At 35.8% G+C, this 14691-nt stretch overlaps 1 protein-coding gene across 2 annotated transcripts; it reads right to left on the bottom strand.

Annotated features, from left to right (window-relative positions):
- Positions 1–214: 214 nt before the first annotated feature.
- LOC141592316 (1-(5-phosphoribosyl)-5-[(5-phosphoribosylamino)methylideneamino] imidazole-4-carboxamide isomerase, chloroplastic) lies at positions 215–8729 on the bottom strand. 2 transcript variants are annotated; one of them, XM_074412927.1, is made up of 8 exons: positions 8546–8729; positions 6267–6609; positions 5929–6142; positions 5766–5851; positions 5284–5385; positions 4213–4346; positions 3921–3969; positions 215–548 (listed from the first exon to the last, which is right to left on the bottom strand). In XM_074412927.1, exons 2-8 carry the CDS (start codon positions 6435–6437, stop codon positions 354–356), a joined length of 951 nt encoding a protein of 316 aa, XP_074269028.1. In that variant the 5' UTR covers positions 6438–6609; positions 8546–8729; the 3' UTR covers positions 215–353. The 2 variants fall into 2 exon arrangements, with proteins under 2 accessions (XP_074269028.1, XP_074269029.1); XM_074412928.1 differs by having other exon boundaries at positions 282–548; positions 8542–8719.
- Positions 8730–14691: the final 5962 nt, after the last annotated feature.

Raw genomic sequence — 14691 nt, forward strand, 5'->3', positions numbered from 1 at the left:
CTTAGTTTTTTTTTGGGCTAAATTTAGAAGGAAAATATTTTCAGTCACTTTTATAATTAACGTGTACCTGCAGAAGTTGGAGCACCAAGGATTTGGGCCAAATATTACTCTTTGATTTATGGATCAGCATTTTACACTGTCAACATGATAAAACAATTAGAAAAAATAAGGAAAAAATTTGATAAAAGGGATGCACAAACAAACCCTCGTCGAATTAAAAAGAAATTGTTGCATCGAAGATAAGTGCAGAAAACCTTTTGGTAAAGGGTCAAGCATAGATAGAGATGGCAATTCCGGATCTCTACTTAAAAAGCCTTCTCGTAAGAGTTCAAACACATGGACAATACGCCTAGTCATAACGAAGCGTTGGCGTCTGAAGACATTTGCTGTTGCTGGATATGCCAAGCAACAACATCTGTGTAAGACAGATTGCCTCCAAAAATGTCCAAGGCACTACCGACAGTTACATCAACACGCTCCATGCCTGCCATCTTTATCCTCTCCAAATCTTGCATCACAGTGACACCACCAGCATAAGTAACTGGGATCTGAAATCCAACCACATGTCTATACAAATTAGTAAATGTGATGCTGATCAGTTAAGTTGGCTCATATTCCAAAAAGCAGAATTGTCGAAACTCGAAAGGTAGCTCCATACAATCAATAATAAATTTCCGAAGACAATTATATACTTCTATTGTGAGAAATAGATTCATTCACAAGGAGATCATGACTTATTTAAATGAAAAAGATAGTTACCAAAAAATCACTTTTACAATATGCTTGTGCGAGGAGGGCTTACAAAATTTACGTGCAGTACAGTATTGCGGTGACTTCTATTTCATTAGATGTAGAAGTACGTTTATAGAATTTAATACATTAGATCTATGTCATCCTTTTTGTTTAATGTTAGATGGTGTTGAAAATGCATAGCCATGAACAGCAACCACAATGGTAGCTGTTCTACCATGACATAAAAAGGAGTGCTTTCAAGTTACCAATCTGATAGATAAATGCAGCATTCTATGGTTGCAACTATGTTGCTCATACTTGTTTAGAAGTATCCGACACGGGTGTATGTCCAAGTGTCGGACTCAACTATTTTAATGAAATATGTGCATATTTTGGCTATAGATGAGATGTCCGAGTGTCATACCTTTGTCCGAGCGTCAGAGTATCGGACATAAATACGCGGGGTAATATTTTCAACAAAAGAAAGTTTAACATACATGTCAAAAATTACGGTCAAAATACTGTCTTCAAGACGGCGTAAAAGCAAATGAGAAGAAATAAAAAAAAATTGGCGGGAGTATTTCAATTTACTTAAAATTTATTATAGTTCCAAGGGTTTTGTAATATTGGTACATGTTAGGGAGTGTTTGGTTCGACAAAAAGGTATTGTGTATGGAATTTGGAATCAAATCAGGGCGGAGGGTGGTTGGAACTTGATACCTAATATCTTGTGTTGTAATATTGGTACATGTTAGGGAGCGTTTGGTTCGACAAAAAGGTATTATGTATGGAATTTGGAATCAAATCAGGGCGGAGGGTGGTTGGAACTTGATACCTAATATCTTGTGTTCGATTCATTTCTACAATCTGGAACAAAATCAATTTTTATATTTGTTTTATTATTTTTGAATTGCACTTATGTCATATAGATAACAAAAATTTCACAAAACTATTTTGATTAGTATCTAGTGAACTTTTTGTACGTGAGGTAATTTGTTAAATAATTATTTTATTAGCTCACAAATATTCGTATTTTATTTTTTTAAAAACCTTAGAATTTTTAATAGGATTAATTGATCAATATCCACTTAAGGCTCCAATTTCATAATTAGTACCATATTTTCAAAATTTTGAAAATCAATACCAATTTATTAACTACGACTTATAATCACTACCTATTCACACTTTCTGTGAAAAAAATTACAGAGTGACCATAATACTCTTACTATTAATTAAACCAACCATATTGTTTTACTCTCTCACCTTCCACTCAACCCAACCACCATACCAATATACCATAAGCCACCTACGCCATAGTCACCAACCTCCACACCCCCTACCTCAACCTGTCGAACCCACCCTCCACAATATTAACCCAACCTACCCACCCCTCCCGTCATAAACCCAGCTATTTACTATACTCCACCTACATAACTAGATCCCACCATCGTTATCCACCCTTCACTCCACACACATACACCACTCACACCGATACCTTACACAAAGGATGAGTTGGAGATCGTTATCCACCCTTGACTCGTTACACTGTTGACGGGTGGTACACAAGGTACGATTTGCTTTGCTTGTCAAGAGAAGTTGGCATGTGACATGTTGCTTAGTATACAAACAAATAACTACCCTTTTGTTCAGCTCGTCTATTACTCAAGATAACTACTCCCTTTGGCATGTATTGTACGTTTGTTGTTGCTCTCAGCTGTAGGGAGATTTTCCCTACATTGATGAAATTTCTTTGAACTCTAGTGCAATTGATGAGGGTTTAAGAAAATGTTCTACTAAGCTAGCTCAGGATGACAGTATGACACAAGGGGAACTCACACTAATGCCGCGATAATATCCATGGTTAGTTCTTAAGAGTGGCCTAAGTAGCTAGATTTTCAAATATGTCGTTGCATAGTATTAAGCCAGTTTAAACTACTCTTTTGTACAGCTCATTTATTACTCAAGATAGCTGCTTCCTTTTGCTTGTATGCTACGCTTATTGTTGTGCTCAGTCCGTAGGAAACTTTCGTCCACAGCGATGCAATGCAGCTTGTGAAACATGGCCAATGATTTTCAGGACAGATTTGAACAGTGAAACTAATGTATCAACTACTGCTTGTTGGTAAGATACTTGAGTATTTACAGCAGTAGTACTATAAAATACCAAGGTTGTAGCTAAAAAAACAGATTGTAACGAATAAAAATTGTAACAAAAGAAATTCATGTTCACTCTGAAATTCTGACTAGTCCTTGCAACTTTTAGAACTTAGAGAGTTAGAGTTGCTTAGAATCTAGAGTTGTGTGGGCAGGGTGATCCTCATGCTCCTTACGTTGAAAGGGTCTAAATTCAGTAAGATTAGAGCTTACTTATTTAGGATAGTGGACAATACTATCATAAACCATAGAGCTTATACCATTTTTTATACGATGCATAGCATTAAATTTCGGTTTCAGTCACAGTTGTGGCATCAGCGACGGCCTAATCTCGCTAATTGTGGCCAATAGCGCCCCAAAAATGCGGAAAAATGCGGTCATGGCGATCTCCAAAATATTTCTAATTTGGTCACCACCAATCGCCTACCTCAACCACCAGCACCGATCGCCTCCCTGCTGCCTTCACCATTACATGGCCACCTAAACCAAGAACGCCGGTTGCCTCATTGTAACACCCTCTCACCACCAACATATCCAGATCTGAAAATGAAAATCAAGACCATCATCTCACTCCACTATCTCCACCATCATCATCGCCGCCATTCTCTCTCCTTCTCGACCAACATCACCACCTCCCCTCGCCCAAATTTTGAAGTGTTGTGGAGGTTGATGAGGAGAGTCGATCTTCTCGGTGGTGAACATTGGTTGTGAACAATGGTAAGCTGGTGGCTCATTGGTGGGGTGCTTGGAAGTGAGTAGTGGTCGGGATGCTACATAGGTGAGTTGGGGCTAATAAAGTGGATTATAAAAGTTGGTAAGGTGAACATAAGACATTTCACATATAACAAGATATCTAATATGGAATGGACCAATTCTAGTAAATAGGTTGAAAACGGAATATGGGGCAATTCCTAAAAATCAGAGGGAATATTAAGTCATTGAGGTAATTAAAGTTTAAACTTTGGGAATAATTCAACTATTTAAGCAAGGGGTTCGATATCAAAGAACTGATAATAAACGAATTTCTTACTCACCGGTGAGTATTTGCCCAGCAATGACACTAGCTCTTCATCAATGCCCAACCTACAGCCAAAATAAAAAGAAGGCACACCTGAGGTTGTGTTGCCTAAAGAAGACACTACAGTATTATTAGATCGCGTTATAAATCTAGTCATAGTTAACACATAAAAGTCAAATCTAATGTTCAATTATTTGGTAAGTGTTAACCTGTGACAGGTACACTGGTTTTAGCTATCGTATTAAAAAATAATGCCATAAAAATAAAAGTTGTGCCTCTGGAACAGAAGCAGCTAGCCCAGGACTCACCTTTTCCCCTCCACGTCCACTCCATGAACAAGAAACTCATCAGCATACTCGGAAAGATATTCCAGAGTATGCTCCTCAACATAAACATCGCTGAACTTCTGCCATCTGTCAGTTACAATAACATATCTATCTTCCTGCAAAATAAACAACCATATATTATTTCAACAGCTTCCATTTCTGATGTCAACCCTATATAGTTAAAACTGTTGAACAGTCAATACTCAATAGTACTGTCATGCCAGATAACGCAGAAATCAATATGACCACCTGCATGGTGCAAGTGTGCAACCAAGGAAAATTCTTAAACTTTGCAAGTGTAAGCAATTGACAATGGGAGAGGTACATTAACGTCGTCGTCAATGAGTGAAACGGCGTTACTTGATTTCGAATTCCATTTCACAATTAAAAGCTTGACAAATTTAAATGGGTGATTCCTTTAGCCAAAAAAATAAGAAAATGGCACATTTCCAAAACAATCTGAGGAATTATATTTTTTGGGTGGCACAGTGGGCACTCATTCGACTCAATTATCGATGGGATCTTTACTATGGCTCATCCAGAAACAGCCTCTTTGGGTTGTAAACATCTCCAAGCACACCTTAGGCATGAGCCCTTGAGGCACTACGGGTCTTTACTATGGGCCATCCGAAAACAACTTCTTTGTGTTGTCAACATAGGATAAGGCTAACAAGTAACAACATAGGGGCAAGGCTGCATACATACAAACCAGCTCCAAGCACGCCTTAGGCATGATCCTTTGAGACACTGGAGTAAATGTTGCTTTTGTTGTTTGAGGGTGAGCACAGGGTATGGATATGTACAACCAGAAAAATGGCCATAAACAAAGAGGACAGGAGGAGGGTTGTACACTTACTTGACATATAATAGCACATACAACATACATGCACCCACCATTATTAATGTCTAATGCACAGTACTTGTTAAGCAATAAAATTTCCAAGAACAGCAAGGTGAGTGGCTATTCTCTAGTTGAAGGCAAACATTTAATTCTTCCTCTAAACTCAGAAAAGAAAATGTACGAAGAACAAAACTTGACAACAACGAGGATACCTTTTTCCTGCAGCTCAAATCCAACACAAGCCTATTTCTTCCAATGGTATGAACAAGAGCCTTAAGCCTAGCCATGTCCATTTGCCCATTGTTGAACACGTACTGCACAGCCATGTGCAAGATCAAGTTAGCTGTTATAGTATGCCTCGAAATGTAACGTCGTCATTAAACACAAGAAAAAAGTACAGCCGCCAATTTAAAAAAAAATGCTGTTGAGTGTTGATTTTATGTTTACACGTGTCAAATATGTTGCTAAAGGATGCAAATTATAAATGGTCCTTACCCACATCATTCACACTTTAGAGGAATAAACAATTGAACTTGCCCACATCAGTCAACATTTCAACTCCAATTAACCCCCAAATAGCTTATAATAACCTAAGCTCAGTGTTTCTGCGTATTTTCTGATTTACCAAATTCGGTAGGCTACTAATTTTGCAGTTAAAAACATGTAAATAAAAACTGAAGAAGCTGACACTTACAGATGTGACAATAACATGGCTGGCTCCTTGTTGAATGTAGCTTAACGCATTCTCTGCATTGATTCCTCCTCCAACTTGCAGGCCACCTAGATGTTAGCACTCTCAGAGTCAGTAGAGCAGCATTTCTAAACAAAAAGGAGGAGGATGAGATAAGAGAATTGACCGGGATAAGCTTGTAATGCTTGGATAGTAGCAGCTTGACTTAAAGGGTCAGCACCAAGCATGATAACATGGCCGCCAAGAAGTGCGTCATCTTTATATAACCTTGCATATTCAGCTGCTGACTTATCTGACTCAAAATTGGTAACTAGAGCTGACGATTCATCTCCTTCCTTTAAATCTGAAAGGGTCGACCCAACAATTTGCTTCACTTTTCCCTATCAATGTCAAATCAAACTAAGAATACTTGTCGCTACTGCCATTATAATTAATGTCAAATCGAAAAAAGGATGGTGTGATTAAAAAGAGTAGCAATTGAAGAAAGGAAAGTGAAATAAAGACCTTGTGAATGTCGATGCAAGGACGAAAACTTGCAGCACACTGGATGGAAATGGGACGGAAACAGGATGATAACCTCGCGCTCGCGGTTGAAACTTGTTTTATTTGAGATGCCCAACCCGGCTTGAAAAGGACGCTAGGTTTGGTGATTGGTGAGACGCCACATACAAGCATGGTTTAAAATATCGGCCAAGATGTATCGTATCGCCCAAGATGTATCGGATAAATTAAAATGGAAAATAGCAGCAGAGACAACAGATTTATGACGTGTATCGGCCAACTCGGCCCGATACAACCTGAGATGAAGGAGCTATAACTTGTATCGGCCAAATTTTGCAATGAAAAGCTGTTAAAGATAGTTTAACATTGGTGAAATTAATAATTGGGAGGGAGGTAATAATTATCAATATTTTGCAAAAAGATGTGCAGAATAGTGTGTCTATAACCAGGCCCGGTTCTGAGGGTCGTCTGGAGGGGCGGCGGCCTAGGGCCCAAGCTAGAAAGAGGCCCATTGTTCAGAGTTTTAAAATAATAATAGTGGTAGGAAAAGAAAAAAAAATATAATTTAGTAAAAATAAAGCAATGCTTTTCTAATTTCTCATCCTGACTCTCTACCCTTTTTTTTTCCTAAGACCCGAATTCCCAACTCTTTTCTTCTTTAATTGGAAATTTAGAATTTAAAAACTCATCTTCTAATTCCTAAGCAACGGTTTCTTAATTTCAATGGCCCAAGATATAAGATATATGATCACTGATTGACTGATTAACTCGATCATAACCTTAAAGCTTTGATTGAGATGGTCTTCAAATGTGGTAGGGTGAGGCTCTTGATAAAAGTTAACGCCTTAATTAAGAGTTAATCTTCTTCCACTACCACCACCCTCAATCCACCTTACACAACCCCAAGAACTGCAGCAAACCCACTATTAATGTTTTGCCGCAACTCCTTTGGTCAACCACCGCCAAAATTATTGGCCACCAGCCTCTTGGCCAAATTACCACCAAAATTGCATTATCTCACTACTAAAATTCGACCACCACTCCTTTGGTCACTATTAAAATTCGGCCACAACCCCTCTTGGTAGATATTATTTTTAAGCGAAAGCAGCAAACCACTCGCCCAAAACCCGGCATGGCTCATCCCAAAATCCACAAAGCCTCTTCCGCTACACGAAAGAATTGCATTATACCCACTCTAAATTATGACACTATCCTTCTCTCACTACCAATTTCGGCCACCATATATATAAAAAAAAGTTCTCTACCCTTTGGCCTTTGCCACCACCCTCTTAGTTTTCACGACAATCTACCGTGTGTAAGCTACAGATCGATTTTTAATAGAATTGATATCGTATCTTATTTATTAAAGCAACAACCACATAGCCTATGTGTCGCTCTATGGTTAAAAGTCAATAAGTCAAAAAAATACATTTTGTATTTCCTGATTTTCAGTACCCGTGTTCTATATGGGACTTAACACAACATTATACTTGGTTTCTATCAAGTCTTAATTGTATACTCCATATATAATAAATCGGTTTCAAGTAGCTATAATTACAACAATTATTTCAAGTAATTAAATTTTATGACTATTGTCAGAATTGTCCATCTACATTGTCCTCTACATTGTTTGATGATTTCCAATATTAAATATACTAAACAATAAATATTAAATATGTCCAATAACAATATTTACATTTTTAATAACAAAAAAGAATAATAACAAGCCCATAATTAATTGAAAAGCCCAGAAAAGGAGAAGAAAACCCATAAATTTACCAGAAAGTGACAATAATGACAAACAACTTGACATGAGTAATTATTAAACCCAGAAATTAGAATTGAAAAAAAAGTATATAAGTGAAGACAAATAATCTTCTTATTCTTCTACTGGAATTATCCCAAAAGAATAAGAGGACAATTATCTAGAGTAATTGATGCATTTTTTTGTAATTGGAAAGGTATACGCAAAAATAAAATTCAAACAACCCTGATTTCACTTGCATTAACTAGCACATGTACATTATCCCTGAAAATCAAATAAGCAAAGCTCAAAGTTTAAACCATTCATTCATTAACTAGCACACTCTTCATCATCAGTAAAATCAGACGAAACATATGAAATTAAGAACAAATTAATATCAATTGAATAGCAAATTAATACAGTACTAATTTAAGGGCAAATTCGTTTGAATAGAAAACTGAATAGCAAATTCGTATGAGATTCAATTCAAATAAGCATATAAAATTAAAAACAATAAAAAGATTAAAATCATACTTACTAAACAATTGATGGATTCGAAATAGGAATAAAAAAAAGAGGGATTTATCCTTCTTGCTGGTCGTCGTCTTCGCCGGTCACTATCGTCGTCGGCTGCCGTATAATCTCAGTTTATGGTTTAGATGTGGGTTTCGGCCTTTTGGGTTCAAGGAAAGAATTGGGATTTTGGTAAAGACAAACACCCCTATTTCCGTAATATAATTCTATAATTTTATTTTCCCATATTTCATATTTTATTTTTCGGGAAAATATCCGTCTCTTGTCTTTTAGGCTTGTTGGGCTCGAAAACGGTGAAGACCCAATCCTTCCTTGGGTTTCACGTGAGTTTTGGTGTTTATGGGGGAATTTTGGGCCTAAGCTTAGAATAAACTCATGAGTTTCTCTATAAATAAGAATGGAATCCAAACTAGAGTTGATCAAATGGCCCAAGCCCATTGGCCCTACCCGGCCCGACCCGCTTTTTCGAAGGGCTTGGGCTTTTTATTTTGGCCCAAAAAAGCCCATGGGCTGGCCCGAAAAGGCCCAACATATTTTTGGGCCGGGTTTGGGCCAAGCATTCGGACAAATTTTTCTACCCGCCCATATTTATTAATTAATGATTTTTTTTTTCTTATAAAACCTATTAAAATAGTGTTAAAGTTATAAACAACTTTTTAAAAACTCAAATATATTTTTTTAGATTTATAAAATAATGTGTAAAAAACATAAATCATATCACGAATGCATGATTAAGCATTCTAAAGTGGCAGTGTTTTTATTTATTTTATTAAGGAGAGCAACTCATAAGCATTCGTCATATTTTGTACAATTTTATAAACTACGTATGTTTTTAAAGTAGTAATTGAAGGTATTATGCTAATTATTTTTTAACTAGTATAGGACCCGTGCTACAGCACGGCATTTTTAAGATTAGGTTTATAAAGAGGAGAATTCAATAAAATTGTTTTTGGCATAAAATATATGATACTTTTAAGTTAATGTTATAATATAGTAGATATAATATTAGCAAGGAGGAAAAAAATAAAGTTTATTATGTAAAAGTATAGTTGAAAGTTGAAACTAAGTTAGTCTTGTTCAAACTATTAATAATAATACCATAATGTTAAATCATTAAGGGGAACTAATTTATGAAATTAAGTTAGATGTAAATTATAATTAAAAAGACCTATTATCATTATAAAAAAACGGTAGAAATAATATACTACGCGTTTAAAGAGACGATTTAAAAATCAAAGGGAAATCAATTTGTTTCTAACGTTCGAATTGTTAGTAATGAGATCTGCCAAATCAAAGGGAAATCCATTTGTTTCCATATAGGATTGTTAATTATCAACGTCAGAATTTTTTTTGGTTATACGTTAGAATGTTACTAATAGATCTGGCAATCAATGGAAAATCAATTTGTTTCCATATAGGATTGTTAATTAGAAAAGTCAAAGATTATTTTTAAATAGTGGGCTCAACATAGAATGTGATTATGGTGTTTTCAATTCATAAAGCAGACCCATTAAAGTAGGGAGCACTTGGCGGGAAAATACTAAGAGAATTTTATTCTCTTAGTAGTAGGGGAGATGTAAGTCGTAAATTTTAGGGCTCGAAAAGCCTATTTAGGCCCAAAAGCCCGAATTAACCCATAAAGGCCGGGTTTGGGCTTGCCAAATAAGCCCACATATTTGACCCGACCCGGCCCACACAAATGGGCCATTTTTATTAGAAAGGCCCGGCCCAAACCCGCACTGGCCCGGCCCATGATCACCTCTAATCCAAACCCTTGTCTTTCTTTTCTCATAATTCTCAAAACCCTAAACCTAATTTCCCTCCTCCTCCTTCCTCCCTTGTGTCGTGTGCCTCCACCCTTCCTAGGGTTTCGTGCCGCGCCTCTTCCTCCTTCCTTCATCATCTTTCGTGCTTAGATCGATCCTACTTCTTGGATTTATCTATCTTCTTCGTAAGTTTTTATGTTTCGCGTAGTTTTTTATAATTTTATAGTTTATATATATATATATATATATATATATATATATATATATATATATATATATATATATATATATATATATATATATATATATATATATATATATTTAGTATATTTATTAGATTCGTTATCTTTGGCACGTGATGATTCATAAAGGCGTGGAAGTTGCTCCTGGAGAGGACGTTTATATCGTTGAGGACGATCTTTAGGATTATTTGCTTAATAAGGTAACTAGGTGTTTCTCTTTTAATTGTATTTATGCCAATTGATGTAATTAATATGATTTAATGAATGTTTTGTATGATTAGTGCATGTTTGATTGTTTATTATCATGTTAATTATGTTTTCGCATGTTTGTATATATTTCAATGCATTAATTATATATCGTATGTTATTTATATGTTTATTATGGGTGTCATGAGCGTAATTAGGGTTTTCGAATCAAATCCTAGTGGCGGCATGATGACGGCCAAGAGTTCTCTCCAAAGTTATAGTTAAAGCTAGTGTAACCTTGATGACGATTCAAGTGTTATAGCTGAAGTTAGTACGACTTTGGGATGTTACTCTAGTTATGGCTGAAACAGGTATAACCTTGGAAGTATGAATCCAGGTTATAGCTGAATCTACTATAACATTGAAGTACGAGTTAAGGTTATAGCTGGAACTAACATACCCTGAGATTTATGGCTCAAGGTTATGGTTGGAACTAGTATAACTTTGAGTTTCATGTCAAGGTTATAGTTGTGGTAAGTATAACTTCAAGTTATATATGTTGAAGTTATAGTTGTGGTTACTATAACCTCGCATCCAGAGTTCATATTATGGTTAGGGTTACTATAACATTGAATTATTAATGTTAAAGTTATAGCTGAAGTTACTATAACATTGGTTGCTTATACTTGTGTCATATGTTGTATTGTGTTCAACGTGTTATGTCCTTGTGTTTGCATATATATCTTTGGTTACTCTTGTTCATATGATAAGTAGGATGGTCAGTTATACTATCCTATAGGTTGAGTCGTGATGTTGTTCACGCATGTTAGTACAGTCAGTTATACTGTGCATTTGTTGGTTGGCTGGTTTGAATAGATGACGGTAGTATCAATTATATACTATTAGAATGAACCAACGCTACCCGTTAATGCGGGATTTATTTTGGTCTGTGTTAGGGAGTGGCCAGAGGCAGTGGTTATACGCTCTGGGTCCCGAGTGTCGTTCGGTTTACCGAGAGTCTGGTCAGGTCTTAGACATATAGGCAGTGGTTATACGCTATACATAGTACCGTGGAGGCAGTGGTTATACGCTCCGCACCGATGGAGGCAGTGGTTATACGCTCCGTCAGCTAGAGGCAGTGGTTATAAGCCCTAACGGGCGTTCACTCTATTCGCTATGCTTTGATGCTAGCTTTGTGCCTTAGGTTGTTGTGGGTCGTTTGTCACTACTAGTCTTGTAAGTGTTCATGGTCTAGTGATTGCATATGGTCTAGTTTGCATGATTGCATTCGTCTAAGGTTGATAAGACATGGTAAGCTTTGTTGAGTTTTTCATGAGTATAGATGATCTCGCATGTTTACTGGTTTTACATTTCATTTGTTAATGATTGTTAATTATATTCAATTGTTGTAAACATGACTGGGAGAGCATCTAGTTACTCCCAACTGATTGTCGACCCCCATTCTCAGGTTGTTCAGATGTTTGCTGTTTGGATCTTATCTTGCTGGGGAAGTGCTGTGCGGCGAGATGAATAATAAATTAGGAGTTTGCCTTAAGTTTTAAGAACCTTTTGATTAATGTATTAGTTTGTTGGTTTTAGTAACGAACCGGATTGTTCAGTTGTTTCCGCCACCTTGACCCTTTTATCAGTATCGTACTCTGATATTTATTTTATATAAGTTTTCCTTTGTTTTATAATCCGGGTTGTTACAGTTGGTATCAGAGCGAACACGCTCCCAACTCTCGCTTAGTTGATGACTAAAATAAATGACCTAGTTAATGAGTGAGAGTAAATGGGGTAGAAACCAATAGGATTGGTTGGTTTTCTTATGTTTGTAAAGTGTATGAGTAGTTGTTTGGAGTGGTACTTAGGTTCTACCACTTATAACGAGATTTCGTTCTTGCAGATGGTGCGTAACACTAATGGTGAGACCGATGCTGACCGCATCAGGAGACTAGAGGCCGCTTTGGCATCTATGGCCGAAGGTTTGTATGAGTCACCTCTAGCAGTAGGTTCATAAAAGGTACATTAGGTTACTACTTAATTGACAATACTCGAAAAAATCACAAAATTTTATACGAAAATTTTGATAACAAATACACAAAGTATCTAACTTCATAATAGGGATTTCTAATTTTATTTCAAGAGAAAAAATAAAATTTAGCCCGAATTGGCTCGAAAGCCTGCTTTAACCCCGGACGGGCCAGGTTTGGGTCGATGAAATAGGCCCGCACTTGTAGCCCAGTCCGCACACTTGGGCTTAATTTTGCCCGAACTCTGATTGCTTACGGCTTATGCCCATTAATTTTTGCTTAAGGAGCCCATTTTTTTTTTAAATATTAATTCTTTTATAAAACGTTTTTACAGAGTGTGAGGTTAAGACGGTGAAGGACTAATAGGAGAGTAATTGTGTGTATTTTAGGTTTTTTATTAGGCGGGTCAAATTAAATAGGTTTTGTAGATTGTAGTTGGTAAAGGGCTAGTATATTTGGGTCGTACGAATTTTGCTCGAACTCTGATTGCTTACGGCTTACGCCCATTAATTTTCGCGGAGCCCATTTTTTTAAAAAAATATTAATTCTTTTATAAACCGTTTTTACACAGGTATTAATAAAAAACCATGTATGACTTTACATTATTAACCTCATAAAACTTCCATTATTTAACATGGTTGAGTGATAAGGGCATTAATGTAGTTTGTGGATGGTTTTACAATGACTTATTGTAAGACATTTTATAAGAAACTTACTCTTTTTTTATAAAAATTTTTAGAGTGGGCCTAAATACACTATCAAAATGTCCTAGGACACTCTCTTTATGTTTCATATGACTGATTTGCCCTTTAACTTCCAACCTCTCAAATGTAGTTATTATAATAAAATCAGGGGTATTTTCATCCATTACTTATAATTGGAGTGTCCCAGGAGATTTTGTGAATGTATTTATTTGCACCCAAAATTTCATAGAATGTATATGTGTATCCTATGAGCATAAGACTATCGCCTTAGATCGGGTTATACGGGATAAGCCATAATACAAGTAAGGTTATAAATATTAGATAAAACTAAAGTTTTAAGTGTATTTGTAATTTATAAGTACTACAATTAATTATTCTTTTAGTTAGATTATATAAATATTAATGTAGTTTCTTAATATTAGTGACTTATATGTTCTATAATTACATTTAAGACAACTTACATTAACGGATTACTTCGGGATCCCATGTCAATATTCGCTAGACTTAACCACGAAAAAGACAGGTTGAATCTAAGGGGAACTAAGTTAACGGGTTACTTCAGCCCGACTGCTTTATATCAAAATTCGTTGGACTTAACCTCGGAAAACACTAGCCGGGGTCAAGTCAAATTTTAACAGGTATATCATAGATGCTTTAATGTTTGACCTTAGAATTTATAATTTTTTTTAAAAATTACCCCAATTCATTTAATTCATATTTATCGGTTTTTATTTAGTCTCTCAATCACCATGTCAAGTACGAACTCAAACTTAGATTTCAAGAGGACAAATCATTGGACAATTAAACCTAATGCGTCTTATATCCTAATTTTGTTTCCTTCTAAATGCAAATATAATTTAGACTTCAAGTCCAAATTCTTAAATATGACTTTATACAAAAGTTAAGTGTTATGATTTTTTTAAAATAATGATGTTTGAAGTGCATATCCGTGCAATTTTCACTAATTAACAATGAAACTAAACAAAAAAAGGGTTAATTTTTAAATTTAAACGTGCACGGAGCAAAATCATTTTAAACTTGCACGGGTTCTACAAACGTAAATGAGTTTGACTAAATAAAAAATAGGTTTAACAATTTGCACGGGTATGCAACTATTTAGGGAGATTCACTTTTACTAATTTTGTTTTATTCACCTGAATACTTTTATTTGATATGTAAGTCGGGTTTTTGAAGTCCCTGCCTAACAAGACAAAGTATT

The sequence above is a fragment of the Silene latifolia genome, chromosome 7, assembly GCF_048544455.1.
Source record: "Silene latifolia isolate original U9 population chromosome 7, ASM4854445v1, whole genome shotgun sequence".
Lineage (NCBI taxonomy): Eukaryota > Viridiplantae > Streptophyta > Magnoliopsida > Caryophyllales > Caryophyllaceae > Silene > Silene latifolia.